This window comes from Squalius cephalus, assembly GCF_949319135.1.
Source record: "Squalius cephalus genome assembly, chromosome: 9".
NCBI classification, from domain to species: Eukaryota; Metazoa; Chordata; class Actinopteri; order Cypriniformes; family Leuciscidae; genus Squalius; species Squalius cephalus.
The window spans coordinates 3,723,806-3,740,312 of record NC_137130.1 but is presented as its reverse complement, the minus strand read 5'-3'; the positions used below and the strand labels follow the sequence as shown (position 1 = coordinate 3,740,312).

General features: G+C 37.3%; 1 protein-coding gene across 1 annotated transcript in view; it reads left to right on the top strand.

The window, feature by feature from the left end:
* Positions 1 to 15,655, top strand: part of baz2bb (bromodomain adjacent to zinc finger domain, 2Bb) — a 50,784-nt gene extending 35,129 nt beyond the window's left edge. Inside the window, exons 25-33 of the mRNA XM_079881931.1 lie at positions 1,511 to 1,766; positions 2,728 to 2,883; positions 2,965 to 3,125; positions 4,312 to 4,568; positions 7,711 to 7,846; positions 10,307 to 10,453; positions 11,953 to 12,236; positions 12,317 to 12,460; positions 13,422 to 15,655. Of these exons, the coding sequence (XP_079738057.1) occupies positions 1,511 to 1,766; positions 2,728 to 2,883; positions 2,965 to 3,125; positions 4,312 to 4,568; positions 7,711 to 7,846; positions 10,307 to 10,453; positions 11,953 to 12,236; positions 12,317 to 12,460; positions 13,422 to 13,599 (1,719 nt within the window). The 3' untranslated portion in view covers positions 13,600 to 15,655. The remainder of the gene's footprint in view (positions 1 to 1,510; positions 1,767 to 2,727; positions 2,884 to 2,964; positions 3,126 to 4,311; positions 4,569 to 7,710; positions 7,847 to 10,306; positions 10,454 to 11,952; positions 12,237 to 12,316; positions 12,461 to 13,421) is intronic.
* The last annotated feature ends 852 nt before the right edge of the window (positions 15,656 to 16,507 follow it).

Below are 16,507 nucleotides of genomic sequence, written 5' to 3'. Positions count from 1 at the left end.
ATCAAGAGGGTAGGGGACCTGCAGGCATTTTCGGTTGACGAAGCGTGCCTGGAATTCGGGCCGGCTGACTCTCACGTGATCCTGAGACCCCGGCTTGGATATGTGCCCAAGGTTCCTACCACACCCTTTCGAGACCAGGTAGTGAACCTGCAAGCGCTGCCCTTGGAGGAGGCAGACCCAGCCTTGGCACTGCTCTGTCCAGTACGCGCCCTCCGTGCTTATGTAGACAGAACGCGGTGTTTCAGGACCTCAGACCAGCTCTTTGTCTGTCATGGTGGGAAGCTGAAGGGAAAGGCTCTCTCAAAGCAAAGGTTATCACACTGGATAGTGGATACCATTGCTTTGGCATACCAGCAGCAAGGTCGTCCGTGCCCCCTTGGTGTGAAAGCCCACTCCACACGTAGTGTGGCTTCCTCTTGGGCTCTAGCGCATGGCGCCTCGCTAACAGACATTTGTAGAGCTGCAGGCTGGGCGACACCCAACACATTCGCGAGATTCTATAATCTCCGAGTAGAGCCAGTTTCTTCTCATGTACTCGCTTCAACCAGCCGGTGCTAGATTCTGCTCAGGTGTCTTCGCTTGCTCGCCATTCCTCTCCACGGACGGGATACGTGCGATATTTTCCTCAGGTGAGTCTGATAAGCTCTGAGTTTCCTCCAGCACTGCTGACGTCAACGCCTGTGTTATGCCAAATTCCATACTCAGCTTTTGCGCTTGACTAGGTGCCACCATGTGCATGGTTCCCCCTCTGGGCGACCCCCACATGTGTATTCCGCTGTAAGTCTCCTTGTGAGCGTGTGTCTTTCCCTTGGCAAGCCACCCTTGCCACCCCTGGGGTTTAAAATTCCACCTGCGGCTGGACACCTCAGTGATCTTCCATATGCAGCCTCTGGCCATATGTGTATTCTAAGTCCCCCCCATCAATGGCTGGGCATGATTGCATACTTCTCTCTGGAGATATGCTTCCCAGTGTACCTTGGTATCCCTGTGTTAAGTAGGACTCCTTCGTTCGTGCTAGTCTCACAACAGGGAGCTCAGACTTACGCAGGGCACTGGATGACAGCCGAGGTGGCGTGATTAGACTGGAACCCCAATCGTCGTCATCCGACGTAACTCGGAGTGATCACGAAAGGGAACGTCTCGGTTACGGATGTAACCCTCGTTCCCTGAGTGGGAACGGAGACGTTACGTCTTCCTGCCACTTCCGCTGTACCGCTGAAAAACGCCTGGGGCCAGTCTCGGCTCCTCAGCGAAGACATATCTGCATTTGTGCAGCGTACTTCCTTATATACCCCCTGCGGCGGGCGGAGTTACGCTATGCAAATTCCGCAGACCCATGGCATTTCATTGCCATTGGCTCGTTTTCTAATACTCGAAGGTGATAGGCTTCTAAGCGAAACCCCAATCGTCGTCATCCGACGTAACTCGGAGTGACCACGAAAGGGAACTGTTTTTTCTGCTCTTTATGTGTGTGTGTTCTTTGACTATAACAGCTCCTCTGTGTTTGCAGATGAAGTCTGGCGTGCCCATAATAGATCTGCCGTTCTATGATTGGTCCAATGGAAATCTGAGTCCAAATGTGACGTTCTCTGGGATTTCCATGGCCCAGATTCCCGCACTCTCAGAGGGCAATGCAAACCCCAGTGTGAGCACCAGTAAAAGCAATTCCCCTGAGTCTCCAGTGGAGAAACCTCTCTCCACACCCTCATCTGCTATCGAGGTGGCTAGAAATCAGGACTACCCATCACCTCAACCTATTCCTGAAGGTGAGGCTGGGACGACATCTTGACTGTGTTATTAAGTGTTTTATTATTATTATATTTTATTTGTGTATGATTAACTTTTTTTAAATCGATTGAAAGTCTCTGACTGAATCGATACAAAGTTCTGATTGAAGGTTCATTTACGTCATCACTCAAAAATCTACATTAGATGTTCAAAAGGTGCCATTTTTCATATATTAAAGTATTTTAGTAAAAATTCTATATATATGAAAGACAGTGTGTATAATAAAAATGATAATTAAATATATATGAAAATTATACATTTAATAATTTATAATAATAATGAATAATAATAAATAAATAAAAAATTTACACTACCGTTTAAAATGTTTGGCTCAGTAAGATTTTATAGTTTTTGAAAGAAGCCTCTTATTCTGAAATATTATTACAATTTAAAGAACTGTTTCCTATTGTAATATGTTTTAAAATGTAATATATTCCTGTGATCAAAGCTGAATTTTCATCATCATTACTCCAGTCTTCAGTGTCACATGATCCTTCAGAAATCATTCTAATATGATGATTTTCTGCTCAAGAAACATTTCTGATTATTATCAATGTTGAAAACTGTTTTTGTGGAAACTGTGATAATTTTTTCCATGCATTCTTTAATGAAAAGAAAGAAAAATATTTGTAATGTTATAAATGTCTTTACTGTCACGTGATCATTTTAAATTAATGCATCTTACTAAATAAAAGTGTTAAAATTACATTTCAACTATTATATTAATATTTAATATTTTTATACTTGTATTTTAACATTAATAGATTTCTTAAACATTTTAAATCTACTTTTTTTTTAAATTATAATGACTGTTTGATACTCTAATTGAAATAATCATAAGCCGTTGAAAAATGAAAAATATGTATATTTATGTTTTTACATTTATATTTTTGTGCATGTGGCCCAGTAAACCTGTGTAAATGCATTTTTGTGTTGTAGAGATGTTGACTGGCTGGTGGAAGGTGACGGACATTGAGGAGTTACGATCCATAGAGAAAGCATGCCATTCCCGAGGGATCCGAGAGAAACAGCTCCAGAAACAGCTGCAGAAACACATGGATTACATCAGCCAGGTCTGCAGCAGGAACAGAGATGGTTGGTGATGCTCATTGTGTCCATTAAAGGCTGTTTGAAATGCTTTGAGTGCAGCGCTCTTAGTTTGTGCTCTCCGTCTAGTCACTGTAATCGACGTCTCTGAGCTGGAGGAGAATCAGGTCTCTGAGGACACCGTCCAGAGCTGGTGTGTGGAAGAACAGGCCATGGACATGGACATCGGTGTCCTGCAACAGGTCGAGGAACTGGAACACAAAGTCACTTCAGCCAGTCTGCAGGTTAAGGTAGGAAATCTTTATTTTAATGGACTTTTTGGCCATCTTTTCTTGTCTATGCATATAAGAGGATTCACATTTTAACCCTAAAAAGCCTACTGTATCATATTTGATATGCCTCTAAATGATCAACATGATCATAACTTTGCTGAAAACCTGTCGCACACAGTCTACTACATGCCTTCTGTCGTCTGATTGATAGTGCATGCTTTTTTTATAAAGTAAAATGCCTTTTTAGTATAATTGTATTTGCATAATTGCCTGATTTTTATAAAGTAAATGTAAGAATAACTTTAAATTGTCAGTAATATTTCAAGATGAACACTTACTGGACTGAAGCAACTTTCTTTACTTGATTTTTTTTAATGTTTAAATGTATCAAATGTGATCCATCAGGCTTTTGAGGAATGTTAATTCTCTAAATCATAATTGCACTGCATTGCATTATATGTTTTAAAACTACAGAGTTTTGATCATAAAACTAGGCATTTAAATATAATTTCTTAAAGACATTATTGGGAGATATAGAGTGACAACTGACATTCATATGCATTAAATGCAAGTATCTGCTGTACTGTTATAAAGATCTCATTGATTTACATTACAAGCGATCAGAATTTCATCTTTTTGGCCATATAAATATAAGCAACTGCACCAAACTGCATATTTTTAAAATAATAAAATTGAGGTGTTTTTTTTTTCCCTCCAAGTATAAGTTCCATATTCTCACTATATCATACTATATGAGTATGCATACTATATATGAAGAGTTCAGATGCAAAAGCCTCTAAGTGCCATCTGAAATTTGAAGCTTGTATATTTAAGTTCAGTAATTTCACTTAAATGACAATTAATAGGTCATTTGCATTGCCATTTAAATGAAATTATTGAACTTAAATATACAAGCTTGATAAAAATGATCATTCTAGAAGAAACTTTCAGATGGCACTTAGAGGCTTTTGCATCTGAACTCTTCATATACTATATGCATCAAATATGATGCTCAACAAAAAAACATGCATGCATATTTTAGATTATTAAAAAAAAAAATGGCTTAATAAACTGTTCCATTTAAAAAAAATAAATAATTATTTGGACTATTATATCATATGTCAGGCTTTACAGTGTTAACAATGTCTGTGTTCTGAACTGCAGTAAGTAAAAACAATATGAAAGCATTATGTTTGTTTCACAGGGCTGGATGCATCCAGCTCCACAGTCACAAAGTGAAGACCTGGTCTATTACGAGCACAAACCCGTCGTGGACATCGTGCGTCATGCGAACAATCCTCTGGATATGGCAGTGACGCGTCTGGCAGAGCTGGAGAGGAACATTGAGCGAAGGTATCTGAAGAGCCCTTTAAGCAGCACCATTCAGATCAGACTGGATAACGTGGGCACGGTCTCAGTACCGGCCCCTGCGCCATCACCTGCTAGAGCTGATGGTGACGGGTAGGTCATCCAGATTCACGCCAGCTCCTCACTCGCTTCCTCTCTGGAGTCTGCCTCTCTTCATGCTTCACTTTCGCTGTGTGCATCTGTGGGTTTATGGTTGTGGCGTCCGTTTCCCATTTACATAGCAACATGAAGCATGGGCATGAGGCGCTATCACAATAACCACAGCCTCATGATAACCCGTCATCTGCTTTACACAAACACGTACTTCTTGAAAAGGCTTCCACAAAAAGGGTACTAAATACAGCCTTAAACTCTTTTAAAAAAAAAAAAAAAATTAAATTAAATTAAATTAAAAATTAAAATTATATATATATATATATATATATATATATAAATTAATAATAATTGGAATAATTTAAGAAAATTATCATATTTTAATAATTACATTTTTTTAGTTTGTTATGAATAATAATAATAGTTGTTAGTTATTATAATATATAATTTATTTATTTTGGTCAGTGAAAAGAGATGCTATTTTCTAGGTAAACTTTTTTAAATTAAGATCTGTTGCTAAAACAAGTTTGCAAATATTGGTTTGTAGTCACTGATCAACTTGTACAGTATTTCCCATAAAATACAATACAAATAATATTATGTAAATAATTATACATAAATGTTATTAAATAAGTAATATTAAATAAAAGGGTTGGCTGACTAACAGCTAATAGTTCTCACAACAACAACAAAATATGATAATGATTAATTTGATCATAAATCAAGACATCACTAAGTAGAGAATTGAGATCAGATGTTGGTTTGTAGTTACTGACAGTGTTATTGTTGTATCATTGAGTGTGTGTATATATATATATATATATATATATATATATATATATATATATATATATATATATATATATATATATATATTCTGATTATAGTTTTTATTAATATTTTGAATTAGTTTTTATTTTTTATATTTTCTGGTTCAATTTAATTTTAATAATTTAGTCATTTAGTTGTGTGTTTGTCCTGTTTTTTAAAATGAGTCTATATAGTTTTATTTCAGTTTTAGCTTTAACTATTTTAGTACATTGTTAACTAAATGAAAATTAGAAATGTTGTCTCGGCAGTTAGCTGAAATACAATAAGTTTAAAGGTTTTTAATATTTTATTTTATTTCAAGTAACGAAAATGTTTTTTCATGGTTTTAGTTTTAGTTCACTATAATAAACCCTAGTTACCGATCAGCTTACATGTTCCGTAAAATATAATAATATTTGATAATATTACATAAATAATTATATATAGTTAATTATATAAATCTTATTATATAAAATAATAGGGTTTACAGACTAAACTCCAATAGTTCTTACAACAAAAATCATTTGGAAAAAAAACTAAATGTCCCATTACTGTTTTTTAAACCGTAATGGGACACCTAAATAAACCCTATTTGTGGAAAATGCCAAAACACTTCTGAATCTGAATGCTCATTCAGCTTGTGCACTGTGGTTATTATCAGCATGAATGTGGGTTATTAATCAGTTCATGTTTTTTCTGAAAGATAGTCATATCCAGGGTCCAAAATTAACATGCACTAATTTAGAATAAAAATTGCCATATTAAATAAATTAAATTATTATATTTTATTGAATAAAATAAATAAATTATATTAAATAAATAAAAAAATGCAAAATACAGTTTCATGGCCAATAAGAAATATTTATGACCTGTAAATGCTGTCACAATTGGTAGAAGTGGCAAGAAGTTAATTTTGGACCCTGGTGATATTGTTTAAAGTGCCCCATTATGCTTTTTAGGATATTATCTGTAATGCAGTGTGTAATACAGCTGTTTGTGAATGTAAAGGTCTGAAGAGTTTCAAAGATCGACATGCAGATAAAGTAAGTTATTGTCTCCTGAAAGAAAGAACTGAATCTGAACTGAACAGATGAATTTGCATAATGCCAGTCTATCATTAGCTGCTGTTGAAAAACTTCTACTTTGACCCTCAAACACTGTAGTTGTAGCTGAGACCTGAAGAGTGTGGTTCATGTTGTCGACATGTCTGCCAAAGCAAATCCACTTTGATGCACTTCAAAACGATGAGACTCGCGCTGGAATTGATACAGAAAAAACGGCACTTTCGTTATTGTTCGTATCACTGTGTATCAAGAGCTGAGGAAGAGCTGAAATTCAGATATGGTAATGGACGTTTGGTTTCTGGCACGTGCTGTAAGCGGTCGACCAATCACAACAGACTGGGTCGTCTGACCAATCAGAGCAGAGTAGACCAATCACAACAGACTGGGTCGTCTGACCAATCAGCAGAGTAGACCAGTCACAACAGACTGAGCCATCTGACCAATCAGAGCAGAGAAGACAAATCACAACAGACTGGGTCATGTGACCAATCAGAGCAGAGTAGACCAGTCACAACAGACTGAGCCATCTGACCAATCAGAGCAGAGTAGACCAGTCACAACAGACTGGGTCATCTGACCAATCAGAGCAGAGTAGACCAGTCACAACAGACTGGGCCATCTGACCAATCAGAGCAGAGTAGACCAATCACAACAGACTGAGCCATCTGACCAATCAGAGCAGAGTAGACCAATCACGACAGACTGGGCCATCTGACCAATCAGAGCAGAGTAGACCAATCACGACAGACTGGGCCATCTGACCAATCAGAGCAGAGTAGACCAATCACAACAGACTGGGCCATCTGACCAATCAGAGCAGAGTAGACCAATCACAACAGACTGAGCCATCTGACCAATCAGAGCAGAGTAGACCAATCACGACAGACTGGGCCATCTGACCAATCAGAGCAGAGTAGACCAATCACAACAGACTGGGCCATCTGACCAATCAGAGCAGAGTAGACCAATCACAACAGACTGAGCCATCTGACCAATCAGAGCAGAGTAGACCAATCACAACAGACTGGACCGTCTGACCAATCAGAGAAGAGAATGCTCTAGAAAAGGAGGAGTTAAGAGAGACCAAATCCTTTATCAAACATTTCAGACTAATTAGAGAAATTAGGTGATGCTGCAATGTATATTATGAGACCTGGTAGGAGACCTGCAAAACCAAATTAGGAGTCTTTAAAGCAGCATAATGGGGGCACTTTAAAAAGATGTTTTTCTTCTGAGCAGTGTGTAGTACCGTGATCTCTCTCTGGCAGGGCTGAGGAAGATGTGGCTCCAGGAATGAGGCAGTGGCGTAAAGCTCTCGGCGAGGTGCGCAGTGCGAGTCAGCTCTCTCTGTGTGTCCAGCAGCTGCAGAAGTCCATCGCCTGGGAGAGATCCATCATGAAAGTGGTGAGTGTGCGGAGAAGTGCTGCAGTTTGTGGAGCCTCCACTGTGCTTGAGAGGAATTGTTTAGGGGCTTTCAAACCTTTTCATAGTTCTTAGAACTATTGGCGGAAGTACCCGGATTTCGGCGTGTTCGCACCGCAGGAACTAGGGATGATTTTAGCTCTAGGACTATAATTACTAATTTAGTTCCCACTTCAGAGTCGGGTCTAAACCAGTAGTATCCACATTATTCCTGCGCCCCCATGACGCTTTGCGTGAATTATGGGTGTAACTTCCGTTAAGCTGTAAACAATCAGTGAAAGACTAGCTGTATGGATGTAATAATATATATTTTAACTGTGTACAATGACATTACATTATTCTACTCATCCTTCAACCATTGAACATTTAAAAGGACATTTAAAAGTGTAAAAGCATCAACAAGGTACTTTCAACAGACCATGAATAACCCCAAAAGCGTGAATCTTTCCACAGCAAAATCGGACGGTTAAAGATCACTGTGGTAATCTGTGTTATGTAACATACGTTGCCTTAATAAAAAAAAATAATATATATATATATATTTACTTCAGCATTGCGTGATACTATTTCAAAGTGATTTCAGTCATTTTGACAGATAATAAATTGCATTTACCTGTAAAAACAAACCTGGAAAGAGACGTGAGGATTTGAGGAGAATAAAGAGAGATTTTTCGTGCATTCCAGTGAATTAATAATGGCATATATCGTAAATTAAATGGGAGAACAGACCACAAATGTGCAGTATATGTTGACCTTTTTCATACTATTACAGCGAAATGCAAAAGGAAAAACTTAAATAATCATGAGGAAAAGAAAGCAGCGACTGAAAAGAGCTCTTGCCATAGATATTCTTGTTATAACATGTCACGTTAAAATATTAAGTGTTACGTTATTCTCATGTTATTCTTAAATAAATCATGAAGGAAAACTGACAGCTCATTGAGTCAAACTGACAGATCAGCTTTATTTGTAGGGCAATCTTATGATTTGAAATGATTCGTTTCTGTCTTTTTGAATGGAAGTTCCCCAAACTGGAAGTGTCTCCCATAATTCAAAACGCAGTAAGCTCAGGAATAAGGTTGATAGGAACTATCCGTGATGTAAGTGTACACTGATGCTGATTGGCTGAACACACGCGAAACATTTAAAAAGGCAGTGTAAACACACAGATTAATGGCTATATATTTACTCCAGAAACTAACTCTATTAACATGGAAAACAGAGATAGATGGGCCTCTTAACCTTTACACTGAGGAGAAAATCCAACACAACTTTGAGTGGACCAAGCGAAACATGATTATGTATTTCTGCTCAGCAACACTGGACATCAACCACACGCCACACGCTAATAACTTTTCATTACTGTCTACTTTCTATGTATAACAGTTCTATCTAATAACGTATTAAACAGGACAGTTAGACAGATCGTAAACTAATGAACATGGAGAATGCGAGCGATGTGTGGCTCTGGCTGGCGTTCTCAGCATCATCAAAATAAAGGTCCGCCGCACCATCAAGTCACAGGAAAACGTTCATAGGGGAGCCATTAGTTCTCGGGGAACCACCCTGGTGGCTAGTTCCTAGAACTACCCCTATTATTAGACCGGTTTGGTGGGTTTTCAGCTTGAGAGTGTGTTATACACACATAATATCTCAAATCTATCTGGTGATCTTAAGCCTTATTCGGACGGGACTAGTTTAACATGGAGAGGTGGGGTAAAGTAATAATCACCAGAGCTTCTCTGTGATTTTAGTCCCGTCCGAATGTGTATCTCAGTGATCATCACGGACAATGTCAGTAAAGATTACGGAGACTTTTACCTTCAGTAAAAAGGTCTGGAAAAATGACCTCAGGTGACACTAATCCCGTGCGGATAGACCCGCTGTAAATATGTACGTAAATATTCCGTCATTTCCTGTTTAAAAGTAGTTTTCCGCTGTTTTTCAAGTATGGAGACGCTTGAAAAAGCATCAGTTGCGTTCTAGACGCTGGGACGAGTCTGTGGCAAACCTCAAGTGTTTCACACACACCATTCAGATCAGAGAGGAGATCGACAGCACTTGTTAGAGGCACGAAACATCTTTTAGCGTTAGATAAGTGCCTATTACCAAATGAATACATCGTTTGACCGGACATAACTGTTTTATATATATAAATATAGGTTATATGTGTTTGCGCACGTGATATCAGGAAGCAGCGTAACACACACATGACGACAGGAGTGACGGCGGTGTGTAAATCGAGTTACTCTCACACTTCTGCTAGTTTACTGAGATCTCTTATCCCGTGCGGATTGGCCATTAATATTACAGACGTCCTGTGGTTAAATTACATTACTCCATCTACCCTTGTAAAGCTAATCCCGTCCGAATAGGGCTTTAGTTAGTTTAGTAGACTCAGGCACTTTGAGTGAAGTAATCCTGGATGTGTTTATCGCTCAGTACTGTCAGATCTGCCATAAGGGGGACAACGAGGAGCTCCTGCTGCTGTGTGACGGATGTGAAAAAGGCTGCCACACGTACTGCCATAAACCCAAGATCACCACCATCCCAGACGGAGACTGGTTCTGCCCGGCCTGCATATCCCAGGTGAAGATCATTAACACTGCGTTTGATGAGACCTTCTGTCTGGAAAGTTAATGTCTTTCCAAACCGTATGCAGGGTGTTTTTTGTCATTGAAAACATGGAATTTCTGAAGAATCTTTATACAAAATGGCAGTTCATAATGACCAAAAACCTCAATAAAAGTATTATAAAAGTAGACATGTGGCTTGTGTTTTTAAGCCGTTCAATGGTGTAAAATGTGGCACAACACATTAATATGTCATTTTTATTTGTCATTTCAAAACAAACAAAAAAGTCACTGTTTGTATTTAAATAGGCAAATGCTTAAGAGTCTATGATTGGATCATGATTATCAGTTTCTAGAATGTTATATGTTTGGCAACAGTTCTTCTGACCCTGATTGATGGAGTGTGTAGCTTTTCATTTCTTAATTAGGACCAAGTATTGGTGAATCAGTGGAGAACTTGACTGAGATTCCACGTAAAACCATAAATGTTTTATTCCTTCCAATTCCTCTTATCCAATTCCAATTCAAATGCATCCCTGAAGATACAGTTCTGTGCAAAAGTCTTAGGCATGTTAATACCCCCCCCCCCCCCCCCCCAAATGGTTTTAAGTCGGTTATTTATATCTTTTGCTGTAGTGTGTCAGTGGGAAATATCATTTTACATTTCCAAACATTCTTTTTGCCATTAATTGTAATAATCCAGTGAGATTTGTGTCTGCACAAGGAGTCTGACAACAGCCGGTCTGATCTGATCTCACCATCATCGAGTCCGTCTGTGATTACATGAAGAAACAGAAGAAACTGAGACAGACTAAATCCAGAAGAACTGTGGGAACGTCTCCGAGACGCTTGAAGAAACCTTCCTGCAAAGCTCCCTGAGAAACTATGCGCAAGTGTACCTGGACAAAAGCCGTTTTAAACGCAAACACCATATATTGATTTGAATTAGTTAATAGAAGTTAAATCATAAATAAATTCAATTTATGATTTTATTTTTGAAGGCATTCTCACTTTACAGCATTTTAACACAAGTGCCAGTGCTTTTCACAGTACTGTAGCTTTGCAGGAAGGTTTCTTCAAGCGTCTCGGAGACGTTCCCGCAGTTCTTCTGGATTTAGTCTGTCTCAGTTTCTTCTGTTTCTTCATGTAATCACAGACGGACTCGATGATGGTGAGATCAGATCATACCGGCTGTTGTCAGACTCCTTGTGCAGACACAAATCTCACTGGATTATTACAATTAATGGCAAAAAGAACGTTTGGAAATGTGAACTGATATTTCCCACTGACACACTACAGCAAAAGATAGAAATAACTGACTTAAAACCTTTTTTTTGGGGGGGGGGGGGGGGGATTTTAACATGCTTTTTAACAAGACTTTTGCACAGAACTGTACTTGTATGTGTATAAAATGCTACAGAATGAGCATCTTAACTGCAATAGTGAAGGGATCAGAGTCTTTGGCTTGTGTTTGGAGATTTTGTTTCCTCACTGAACCATTTTGGCTCTGTGTAGGCGAGCAGTCAGTCCCTGAAGACCAAGAAGCCCTTGAACCGCTCAAGCGGAGGCCTGAGGAGACCTGCCGAGGCCAAACGCCACAGGAAAACATCTGTAGCCGGAGACAGCTCGGAGGACGATTCAGGCAGCGCCAACAGCACTCCCAAAAAAGTGTCAAAGGAAATAAAAAAGAGAAGGACAGAGGAGAATCCTTCCCCAAACCCAGCAAAGCAAGAGAGTCCAGCGTGTGTGAAGAAAGCCAAAACCGTCAGAGATGACAGTAAAGACTTGGCCATGTGCAGGTACAGTAGCCTGAAACCCTGCAGAAGTAGTTATATTTGGATGTGCATATGAATCAGATGTCATTGATCTGGTTTATTAGGATACTCTTGGCTGAGCTGGAAAGCCATCAGGACGCCGGGCCGTTTCTGACACCCGTCAACTCCAAATCTGTGCCGGGATACCGCAAGGTCATCAAGAAGCCCATGGACTTCTCCACTATCAGAGACAAACTCATCAGCGGCCAGTGGGTATCACTCGAATATTAACTAGTCATTTCTATTGATGGAGGGAACATGCTATTAAACATGGTACTAAAGGTTTCTGATGCTGAAATTAAAGTTATTAGTTGGGCTGGACACTATTAAAGCTAAAGATAAATAAATATTTCTATATCTTTGACAATATTTTCAGACTTTTTGTGCTATATTTATTGCCATAATAAAATATTTGTTGTTTTATATTATTTAAGATTTATTTTTTTACTTTATTTATTTAATTTTATTATTAAAATTTTTTGTTTGTTTTTTTTTGTTTTATTTTATTAACCAAGCAGTCATTATAGTCAAGTAGATTCAAAACATTTGACAAATATTTTATTTATTTAATAATTTTTTTTTTTTTTTTTTTACGTGTTCAATTTTTTTTTTCATTTAATTTAATTTTATTTTCAATGGAACCATAATTTTACCCAAACAGTCATTATAGTCAAGCAGATTCAAAATAATTCATAGAAAAAGTAAAATAGTAAAAATCTAGTTAATAATAATAATAATAATAGTAAAAATCTAGTTAATAATAATAATAATAATAATAATAATAATAGGCATAATTAAATCAGGCATAATAATACATAGCTGGTGAACCACAATAGAAGTTTTTTTTTGTTTGTAATTTTCTTAACTAAACGTAGTGTTTCTAACACAACGGCTGAGGAACTGATGGCAAATTTGACTTTCTCTCTTCTGACCAATGTAATCCATCTCTTGATATTTTATTTTAAGTCAAATAAATGCTATCGCAAATGGGAACGCAAAAAAAAAATTTGTTGTATTTTCCGTTCACCGCTATAGAAACGTACCCAACTATGACGATGTGAAAAGGATCCATGTTTTACCAGCAAAATGATTGTGAATGTTTGATTAAACATCCAGTGTGTGTTGTTCAGAATTAGCTTTTGTAATCACATTTGACCTTTCTTATTGCAGGTACATGAACCTTGAGACTTTTATTATCGATGTGAACCTGGTGTTCGATAACTGTGAGAAGTTCAACGAGGATAATTCCGAGATTGGACGAGCGGGACACACGATGAGAAGGTTTTTCCAGAGGAGATGGACCGAGCTGTTGAGGCAGAACTCCCTGAAACCGGGTCTCGACACATGAGACATGTCGAAGAGTCACTCGGACCAGCATTACACACCGAATCACCTCATTCACATTGACCTTTGGTTTGTTGGAGGACACACGTATATCAAGTACAGGGACAACCGAGAGCAGAAGAACTTTTCTTTCAGCGCTTTGGAAAATATCCTTCCACTACCTGTAAATATATTTGGGGAATTTTTTTTTTTTTTTTTTTTTAAATAAACATTAATATTATAGTGAATGTACTGTATTTAATTATTTATGACTTAAAAAGGTCTTCACTTTCTAAGAAAAGGCACACACAAAAAAGAAACTGCTTCAATGGATGTGTTTTTCATTATCAAATATGGAAGAAAAAAATAAAAAAACATTAAAATAAGGAAAAAATTAAATGTTTACATAAATCTGAGCTCCTAGGGTGTCAGAAGATCAATTATGATTACATTATAAAACTGCATTCATGTATGTTTTGAATCACAAAGTCCAAAACGCATATATATATAACGACTATTAATGTTTAATATTGGTTGTTAATATTGTATTCTGTGCGCACAAGACTCCAGGCATCCAGTATTGTTTATGCCTTTTAAATAGTTGTATCTTTTCATATGTTTTAATACGGCAAATCCAGTGTATTGACAGTTCTGTGCAGCACATCGGCCGGCCGGGGCACTTTCTGAAAACAGCAGTGCCTTTCAAAACACACCGTTTCTGTCCTTTAAAACTCCTCGAACCTCAGTCTGAACTCCACAAGTGTTCATCCAGTGCTTGCTATGGTTATCATCACGATTGCTCATATACAGTACAGGGCAAAAGTTTGGAAACATTACTTTTTTTATATTTTTGAAATAAGTCTCTAATGCTTATCAAGGCTGCGTTTATTTGATCAAAAATACAGAAAAAAACAGCAATATTGTGAAATATTATTACAACTTAAAATAACAGTTTTCTATTTGAATATGCTTTAAAAAATAATTTATTCCTGTGATGCAAAGCTGAATTTTCAGCATCATTACTCCAGTCTTCAGTGTCACATGTGACATCCAGTCTATCACATGATCCTTTAGAAATCATTCTAATATTCTGATTTATTGTTTATGAGTGTTGGAAACAGTTCTGCTGCCTAATATGAATAAAAGGTAAAAAAAGAACTGCATTTATTCAAAATAAAAAAATATTTTTTAATAACATAAATCTTCTTTACTATCACTTTTTATCAATTTAACACATCCTTGCTGAATGAAAGTATTGATTTATTTCAAAAAAAGAAAGAAAAAAACCCCAAATTACTGACCAGTAGTGTATATTGTTGTTACAAAAGATTTCTATTTTTAAAACATTTGCTTCTTTTTTATTACTTTTTATTCATCAAAGTATCCTAAAAAAGTATCACAGGTTATGAAAAAATATTAAGCAGCAGAACTGATACCAACTTTGATAATGAATCATCATATTAGAATGATTTCTAAAGGATCATGTGATAGACTGGAGTAATGATCCTGAAAATTCAGCTTTGATCACAGAAATAAATGATAATTTAAAGTATAATAAATTGAAAACCAATTATTTTAAATTGTAATAATATATCACAATATTAAATTTTTTTCTGTATTTTTGATCAAATAAATGCAGGCTTGATGAGCAGAAGAAACTTCCTTCAAAAACATTAAAAATAGTAATGTTTCCAAACTTTTGACCTGTGCTGTATGAGTCAATAAAACGGGTGAAAAATCCCACCTAAAACATATCAGATCTGGGCTTTTCTGACTAGGAATAGAAAGCGAGTGCATAGCAACACCGTTGTGGCAGCAGTTTCTGCATGTGCAAAAAATGCTGCTGCAATTAAACAAAAAACTAGTTTACATTATATTTATTCTGAGGTATTTCTCTCAGTTTGCCTCGATCAGACACGGCATCTCCACGATAGATAGCTAGCAGTGTTTTTTATGTAACTAAAGTCAGAATACTTGAATTATCTTGTGTAAAGATGATATTGCAATGAAGGTGTAGCGTTGTGTTTTGTAGGAGTTTTATTTTTCTCTAGTTTGTGTTGAATACTTAATAAAATGTTTTGAAGCAGCCCTGGTTGTGTTTATACTGTATACTGCTGATGCTGAATGATCTCTGCATCACTATAAAGCACACAGTGATTGGTTCAGTAATCATCTGTATTTCTCTTCTCCTCTCACCTCGATCTTCTCATGCAACAGAAATATAAATCTCTCCATTGACCCGTCACTGTTTGTAAAGCTCTGATATGATAACCTTATGAGTGGAAACTATCTTGAGTCCCAGGCAACAGACTCGGTCATGTGACTTTACTGCAGTCTTACAGAAAGTGTTGCGAGACACTACGATAACTTATGTATAATCTATATTGTACATGGCTTATTGAGCTAAAATGCTAGAAATTAATTTACTTAAATATGTTTTTCAGGGTCCTGCATGTGAACCTTCTGCCATCAGGTGAGTCACTCCTGTTCGCTGCGCTCGTCTTTTGACTTCCGGTCTGTATTTTCACAGCGATTTTGCGTGTTTATTAATGAACGGCTCGTTTTAAAATCTTCCCGGTTGACTGACATATGTTAAGACATCTGCTTTAAACATTGCAGTCCTCATGATAACTTTCTTTACCTTTACATTAAGTAAATCCACTTCAAAAGCTAATTACTCCTGGACAGCAGAGCGGCCGCACAAACGGAAGTTAAAAGACAATATTCTAAAGATGGCGGCGCCCTTGTTTCTCTGGCGCATAAGGTCTATAGAGCCTTATGAAAATGATTATGCATGTGTTGTAAAGTAAGGATGTTAGGATTAGTCAGATTTGCAGGAATATGCTTTGAACACTTTCACTCTAGCCTGATTATTTACACAAACGGGATCATAAAAGGCCCGAACTAGACATGAGGAGGTCGATGTGAAGTTC